Source organism: Telopea speciosissima, chromosome 5, assembly GCF_018873765.1.
Source record: "Telopea speciosissima isolate NSW1024214 ecotype Mountain lineage chromosome 5, Tspe_v1, whole genome shotgun sequence".
NCBI lineage: Eukaryota > Viridiplantae > Streptophyta > Magnoliopsida > Proteales > Proteaceae > Telopea > Telopea speciosissima.
The window spans coordinates 64,380,448-64,388,910 of NC_057920.1; the positions used below are offsets into that span (position 1 = coordinate 64,380,448).

General features: G+C 38.9%; 1 protein-coding gene across 2 annotated transcripts; it reads left to right on the forward strand.

Moving 5' to 3' along the window:
• Window positions 1–381: 381 nt before the first annotated feature.
• LOC122661002 (monooxygenase 1-like) lies at window positions 382–8,261 on the forward strand. Of its 2 annotated transcripts, XM_043856288.1 has the most exons (6): window positions 382–464; window positions 4,121–4,270; window positions 5,449–5,499; window positions 6,081–6,249; window positions 6,474–6,702; window positions 7,687–8,261. In XM_043856288.1, exons 1-6 carry the CDS (start codon window positions 394–396, stop codon window positions 8,226–8,228), a joined length of 1,212 nt encoding a protein of 403 aa, XP_043712223.1. In that variant the 5' UTR covers window positions 382–393; the 3' UTR covers window positions 8,229–8,261. The 2 variants fall into 2 exon arrangements, with proteins under 2 accessions (XP_043712223.1, XP_043712224.1); XM_043856289.1 differs by lacking the exon at window positions 5,449–5,499.
• Window positions 8,262–8,463: the final 202 nt, after the last annotated feature.

Consider the following 8,463-nt stretch of genomic DNA (forward strand, 5'->3'; position numbering starts at 1 on the left):
ATTAATTATACATGGGGAGAGGTTTCATACAGCACCTTGCATGGTACAAGATCATGTTTTCAACCATTGGATAAGTATACAAGATCCCTCATTCCCATCCAACAGGCAGGATCGTGCACCAAACCTTTTGCCATTATACATCAAACAAAGACCAAATGGTCTCTGTGCCAGGGGTGTAGGCTGTGCCTACACACATGGGGGTGGGCAAAATGACCATCCTGCCACCTGAATGGCAGGCCCATGTGTGTGAGCACAGGCTGCGCTGCGGCTAAGAGAACATCAACCCTCAAACAAAATACTACATTTTTTTCTTTTAAGTTAAAGAAATACTTCATATAAAAGGACTGTGCGACTCTCTTTTATTTGCATAGTTCTGGTAATAGAGAGAGAGAGATGGTCATTTCAGGCATCGTCATTGTAGGAGGTGGAATCTGCGGTCTTGCCACCGCCCTCGCTCTTCACAGGTACTTCTTCTGCTTGTTTTTCTCTGTTTGTGTGTGTGTGGGTGTTTGGGGCGATGAATCAGACTCTTTATTCTCTGTCTACCTCGATCTGTGTGTGTTGTGTCCTAAGATACCACCTTCAGTTCATAAAACGATCATCACTTTGAAGGTACGAGACTCTTTATTATCTCTCCCTTTCTCCGTAAATCTCTCTTGGATATATGAGTACGTTATCTGCTTGAATAGAAGGCGGCCAAACTTAGTTCTTGAAGAAGGTACTAAATCTGAAATTTTCTTTCTCTCTCTCTCTCAAATCATTCCAAGGGACTGCTTAGTTTGGTTTTGAGCTCATCTCTTGCGGAATGATGTCCAGTGCACATCATCCGACTTGGGAGGCCTCAATCCACACGCCACTGTACTGAGATGCATGTGATAATGTGAATCAAAACCCCCCAGCCGCACGATGTGCGCTGGAGAGAAGCTTAGAACCAACACCTCACAATAAAGAATTCATGAATTCAATTGTTCTTCTTGGGTCTACCTATATAAAATAAGACTTAATCTAATTATCCATATGCACCACTATTTCTCAGTTTACAAGAAGTATGGCCCTGATGCCCTTTGTGAACTTGTGGGCCTTCTTTCCTCCTCGTAGGGCCCTATAGGAAAATTATCACCTCAATTTGTCTATCTGGCAATTTCCTCAATTCCTCTAATAGAGGGAGGTGGGGATCCTGATCATCTACGGCCTGCTGCCCGTAGCTGTCATAGCAGCGCACTAATGAGGCGCGGTGCAATGATCGCCTTACCTCCGCTTGGGCAAGGAGTCTAACAGGGGTAAGGCGATCATTACACCGCGCTTCATCAGAGCGCTGCTCTGGCTGCTACGGGTAGGCAGGCCATAGCCGATCTGAATTGGGGAGGTGGACTCCATCCGGACAGTGTGTTTGGACAGGGGATAGGGTGGTCATTTCTGCCCCTTATTAGATGAAATTGAGGAAATTGAGGAACAGACAAATTGAGGGGATAAAGATGGTATCTTGAACCCCAAAAAAAAAGAAAAAAAAAGTAAGACTTCATTAATTGGTCGACTAAGTAACATACTATCATAAAAAAAAAATGCAAGGCCCAAAGCAAATGAACTCTATGATTGTGTTTGATATTTATTTTGGGAATGCATTCCTGTTTTTATCTAGAATGTAACATCAACTTGCAAGAATGCATTCCAAACACAACCTGACTAGTAATAATGCACCCTACACAATCTAGATTGCAAACATGCTGACTCCCATGCAATAGCGACATGGATATGAGTGGGAAAATTATCTCCTCTAGTTCCATGCCCGGCCCAGTTCCTCAGTTCCTCTACTAGGGGGTGGTAGTGGTAGACCCTCTTTGAGGAGAGTGTTCGTGAAGTGTTAGGATAGTTGTTCTAACCCCTCCTTGTTAGAGGAACTAGGAACTGGGCCAGACAAGGTACTGGAGGAGATAAAGATCCAAGATGAGAACCCATCTTTATACTTTAAGCAAAGGACAAATAGGTCCTCAGGAACGACAAGAAGGCTAGACCTTTGAATCGTTATCACCTCCAATTTCTGCCCATTCCAATTCCCTCCAATCCCTCACATAGGAGCGGAAATGACCACCTTATCCACTGTCCGAACACACTGCCCAAGGTGGGGTAGGGTTGTCATTTCTGCTCCTACGTGAGGGATTAGAGGGAATTGAAGGGAATTGGAGGGGGCAGCGAATTGGAGGTGATAAAAATTCCTGGAAGATTAGTACTTTCCACATCATCGACCCAATGTGTGTGTGAGAGATTAAAATTAATTAAAAGATGGAGACAAATGATTTGGTACCTTTACAGATTGTGAATTAGAAAATTCCAAAACAAAATAAATTATTTTAATGCTCACTCATCAATCCAAAAATTTCCAATAAAAAAAAATCTTTTGAAATCTTGCATTTATTACTCCCGAAGGGAAAAATGCTTAGTCTCTTTTTTGCTAAAGCCCGGCCCGACCCGGCCCGATCTGGCCTAACAGGTTTAATAACTGATCGTTCCAATGTGGAGTTCTAGCTATTTGGCACCCGATCAGATCGATCGTTTATAGGTTCGACCTAGTCTGATCCTTTAATATATGCTTGAAAGTTGAAATTCTCATTTTTTTTAAAATTTAAACATGTTCGTTAAGCATAGCCTGTTTGTTCATGTTTGTGGAATGTAAAATGTCTTGGCATTGTTGTTTTGTACCTTTTGATAATTTTTCTAGCTGAGCCCTCACTAATGGAAAGGGTTAAATTTATTTGATTTTTCCAACTTAACAAGAATTTCTCGCACATTTTTTGTGTAAAATAAGTTGTAAATCTCCTGCTGAACCAGAATCCAATGGTGTGATGTCTAGATCCTTCATCCTTGTGAATTCCAGATATATTGCATACTTGTAGGGTTGCCTTCTGTGATTTGATTCAATTTTATTCCGGTTGATAAGAATTGGTAAATTTTGGTTTTTAGGTAGAAAGTATCCATCTCTCTTGATTAATCTTCTGAAGAGAGAGATTATGAACTACTTTTTACATGATTTTTGTTGAGATGATGTATCATATATCTTCCTTCCAAGTATTTGGACGAATCCTTGTGATCTAGTTAATGTTTTTAAAATTTTCGGTGGAAATTGTTATTGTTTTTTAGGGCTACATCGTTTAGAGGCCGTTTATATCTAGAACGTCTAGAGTTAAATAGGCCCACAACCCGGTTAAGGCTCAATTCCAGTGTCCGATTAAAGCTTGAGATTGGACGAGCACGACTAGGCCCAACCCGATTAGCTAAACGGCTGGTCACAGTACAGGGCTTGAGGTTGGTTAAGCCCGATCAAGACCGACCGAGCCCAACTGGTTGACACTCCTAGGACAACTACAACTACCAATTAAAGGGAAAGCTAAGATAAGCCAACAAAACCTACAACTTTCAAGGTAGAGGGGAGGGGGAAAGGGTGCTTTTTTAATGGCACAAGTTTGACCAGTAGAGTCCAACCCATGATCTCTTGGGGGCATGCACTTCAACTGGCAAGCCTCCAATCAACCAAGGGAGGAAGAAATGCTAGTCCATATTTATGCAAATGTTCCCAATTTCCAGATACAAATATGAATGGGTCCCACTGATTAATGGTTGGAACCATGATTCTACGTATCTGTGTTGTATTGATGTATCGGTTGATCTGTATTGACATTGTTGGATACCAAAACTGATCATACTACACTGATAAGGATACACTTAATTTTATCAGTCAAAATGTAGTCCATTTTTTAATTTATATCGATCCATGGGTCAAAAAATCGGTCTTGAATCAGGGGATTTGCCAGGATCAGATTGGTATTGGTTGAGATTGATCCCGATCTTTGATCGATCTGATACCAATTCATTGGTATGACCCATGGAGTAAAAACGTTAAAAAAAATTGGTTTTATTAAAAAGCAGGGGCAAATCTATTATATTCAACTTTAATCAGAGCAATTCCGAGATCGATTACTATACTGATCCAGAGAGCAATCCCAAGATTACGAACCATGGTCTGATCTGTATCATATATTTGTACCGGTCAAGAATCGATATAGACATCAATACAATGTACTATTTACTTTGACTAACAAAATTTTCAATGCAAAAATTTTTGCAGGAAAGGATATGAAAGTCTAGTTGTTGAAAGAGCAGACTCTTTAAGAACCTCAGGAGCAGACACTATAAGTGTCTACACGAATGGTTGGCGAGCACTTGATCAGCTTGGTGTAGGCAAGGATTTAAGAGAAACAGCTCTTTTTCTATGTGGGTAAGCCGTTTAAAGCTTTCCTTCACCGTGAGTGAAAGTAAAATACATCTATCTAAGATCATAAGTGCTATATCCCCTATACGAAGTTGATAATACTCCCATTGGTCTTCGATCCCCTCTACACACCATCCGAACCCCACAATCAAGGGAGAACCTTAGGTGAAGGAAAATTGTTTCCATTGTCTAATATTCTTTTGTAATGTTGGATCCATTCTGATAATATATAAAAGAAGGGATAAAGTTCTCTACACCGGGGGTGCAAGGTGAGCCAGACACATGGTGGTGGGTGAAATGACCATCCTGCCCCCTTAAATACCCAAAATCTCACCCTTGTCCCGCCCCATGTGTCTGGGCGCATCCTGTGTCTAGATGCGCTCCCAGATAGAGAACGTACGCCCATAAAAGAAATTCCAATATCTTAATACGTATAAATCATTAAACTGGGTAAGATTCATATTCTTAATATGGATCCAAATCAACCCAAAGAAATAGTCAATGTACCGAGGCATGGATATCTCTTTTGATCCATATAATGTCCTTCCTAAGATCCATTTGGGTTACTCAGATGTACAGTAACCTTAGGTATGGATTCAGGCTTAATTTTGAAGTTTGACCTAAAATGAGCCGGGCCAAGTTAGGCTTGATCCCAATTTGGCTCTAATTTATGGATACTCCAATCTAGCATGGTTCATTTGCACCCTTAGTACAAATCTTGTTCAGGTCCTTGTACGGATCAATGTGGACCACATTTGGATCTCTTCTAGCCCCACGGATATGATATTGCAATATGAGCTTCCTAATATATTCTTTGCCCCTTCAGACCATTTGATAAATGGAAAATTAATCAATTGAAAATCACATATCAGATTTAGTGGCATATCTCAATCATATTTCTTAAGATTTATGAGAAAATTTTTGTTGTTTTTTCAATGGTCTCTAACTATTTTTCAAACAAAAGCAATTTTTTAAAACAACTTTTGAAGCTTTACTCCAAATAGTTGCATAGTAATATAAAATCCAACCAAAATCAACCAATAATTAGATGACGATGTGAAAAATATGTGAATCTTTTTTGACTAAGTGTCACTACCATATGACCTAAAAAAAAATGAAAAAACCCAGTAAACGTTGTAACCAATTATTTTTCCTTCCCACTAATATGTATGCTTTATATCCAGGGTACGAGATATCTCGCTCGACAGAGGTTCCCGACGGGAAACATCACTCAAGTAAGTTTTTTTTTTTTTTTTTGTGGATAAAATCACTCAATTAAATTCTAATCACATGGACTACACAGACCATGAAACCCTTATCCTTAATTTCTTGCCAAATAAACTTGTAAAATTTTGCAAGATCCAGCCCATGTAGAAGTGTGTACATCTGCCAGGCTCGGGTAATTTTTAGCCTAATCCACTTTTTGTAATTGGGCCTTAATTTCAATAAATGCCCAAACCAGAACTTGGCTATATTCCTGCTTTAGACTTTTAGCTAATTTCTTTGAAGTCATATACCCAAGCCAAGCCAAGCCCAACCCAAGTATATATGATATACTATTATAATGTGTAGCATATAGAGTCATGCATTGGAGAGGAATTTTATTCATCGTATCACATTTTCTATCCTATACAAAGGCAGTGTTTGGTATGCTTTCTTGGAATACATTCTAGGTTGATTTTGCATTCTCGGGCAATAAAAACAACTATTTTTATCATCCAAGAATGCAAAATCGACTTAGAATGCATACCAAACACTACATGAATTTCTTACTTTTTTTCATTTCAATTATAAGAAGTGTATTAATTTCTTGTAGTGGAGAGGAATTTAGAGTATTGAACAAAGGAGATATCATTAGAACCTTGGCCAACAATTTACCACCCAATACAATCCGATTCGGAATCGATATAGTAGATGTCGAATTGGACCCGATAACTTCCGATCCTGTTCTTCAACTTCGCGACGGGAATGTTATCAAGGCAAAGGTAATTTTTACTATCCTAAACACCTATTCTTAAGTTCTATTTGTTTCAATTGAAAATATTTATTACAGAAATTAATCTATTATAGAAATATTAGTTTTGCAATAAAGGATTTCCAAGCATAATTGATTTGAGTAAAAAAAAAAATCCAACCATATGATGAGAAAGTGTCCTCCATGGGTGACAATTGCTTTATTCTGTAATAAAATTAATTGATTTTATCACAGGTTGTAATTGGATGTGATGGAGTAGAGTCTGTGGTGGCCAAATGGCTAAGGTTAAAAGCCACAAAGCTTTTACCTTATTGTGGAGTGAGAGGTTTCACAAATTATCCAAATGGCCATGATTTGGGAAATGAGATCCTTAGATTAAGTGGAGACCAAGCGACACTATCAAGAACTCCGATTGATGATAAGCTTGTCTATTGGTTATTAACCCGGAAATGGACTCCTCAAGGTAAGCAAAAATATCTTTATCTCTCTTTCTTTGAGTTCTTGTTTGCATATTTTCCCATTATTGGAGACCACAGGGTCATTAGTAAATTAAACTTGGGCTACGTACTCAATGTTTAAAGAAATTGCATTTAAGGTGTTCCATGTTTGATATATTATACTTTGCTTACTTTTTTTTTCATATTTTCAACTTTGTCCATACCTTTAGAAACTTTTCCCCTCCAAATCTCCAATGATCGAGGAGATGGTTTAAGGTCTGATTCGATTAATTCTTTCCCCTTTTTTTCTTTCTTTCCCATTAAAGGTGGGTATTGGGAATAATTATCACCTCCAATTTGCAGGCACCTCCAAATCCTCCTTCCTCTAATAGGGGGAGTGGACCCCACCTTGGGCAGCGTTTTCGGGCAAAAGGTAGGGTGATCAATTCCGCCCCCATGTGAGGAATTGGAGGGGATAATGATTCAGGTGTTGGGCAGATTTTCCGAAAAAAAGGGAATCGCCAAACATAATATCGATGGGTAAAATTGAAAATTTGAAAGAAAAAAAAAACATTCCTCCAATATAATATTTATGAAGGGAGAAAGTTCTCTATGGGGGAGTATGCGCCCTCCACCCTGATACAGATTGGGGGAGGAGGTAGAATGACTGCCCCACCCCCATGAAAGGCAGTAATAAACGCCCTTGATGCCACCATGCACTCTTACATTGGCCCCATGCACACACAGGGGCCATGCTCCCCCACAAAGAACTCTTGCTCATTTATGCAACATGAGATACCTCAAACCTAATATATCAAAAGTGAGATACCCGGGACGTAATTTCTCTAAACATTAGATACCCTTAAGGTAATTAATCCTAATTATGAGAATGTATATATGTATACTGCATGTTCAATATTAACCACATAAGCTTAAACCATTCAAACCAAAATTGCAATGATTTAAGATGAGTTTCATTTTAAGTCCTAATAATTGACAGTTTTGTACAGATTCAAGGGATTCAAAAGACACCAGGCTCATTAGAGATTCAACTTTGAAATATATTAAGGATTTTCCAGAAGAAGTGATAGAGATGATAAACAACAGTGAACTTGGTTCCTTGACTCTCCACAGGATGAGATTTCACACACCATGGGACCTACTTATTGGAAATTTTAGAAAAGGAAAGGTAACTGTTGCAGGAGATGCCATGCATGTAATGATTCCACTCTTGGGACAAAGTGCTTCTTTAGGTTTAGAGGATTCAATTGTGCTTGCAAGATGCTTGGACCAAGAGATTTATAAGCTTGCAGGTCCTGAAGAAAGTAGAAGAAAACAAGTGATGCAAGAAAATAAAAATGTAGAAGCAGCTTTTGATAGATATGTGAAGGAAAGGAGGATGAGATTGCTGAAGATCTCCACCCAGAGTTACCTTACAGGGTTGCTCCAAATGACTTCATCTTCTATGGTGAAGATTGGATTACTTCTCCTTCTCTTGATCCTTTTTGGAAAATCAATTAGTCATGCTAAGTATGATTGTGGCAGACTCTAAGTATATTTATTCTTCATAAACCTAACTGTTGCCTTCCCCCCCCCCCCCCTTCTTCTTTTCTGATCTGTTGGAATTTTCTAAATAATGGTGTGGGACTTTAGTTCCACATCGGTTATGGAGAAGGAAATCTTTTGGCTTATTTATGTTTGTGATCCATTATCATATGTTATGTTTAGAAAAGATTGTATAGTGCACTTGCGAGCGAGGACGGTGACCGTCCGAGCACGTATGTGTA

Excerpts from the sequence above, each read along its gene's own strand:
- LOC122661002 (XM_043856288.1), top strand. The coding sequence starts at position 394 with ATGGTCATTTCAGGCATCGTCATTGTAGGAGGTGGAATCTGCGGTCTT. Across the intron at positions 465-4,120 it reads ACCGCCCTCGCTCTTCACAG|GAAAGGATATGAAAGTCTAG; the intron begins GTACTTCTTCTG and ends AAATTTTTGCAG. Across the intron at positions 4,271-5,448 it reads ACAGCTCTTTTTCTATGTGG|GGTACGAGATATCTCGCTCG; the intron begins GTAAGCCGTTTA and ends CTTTATATCCAG.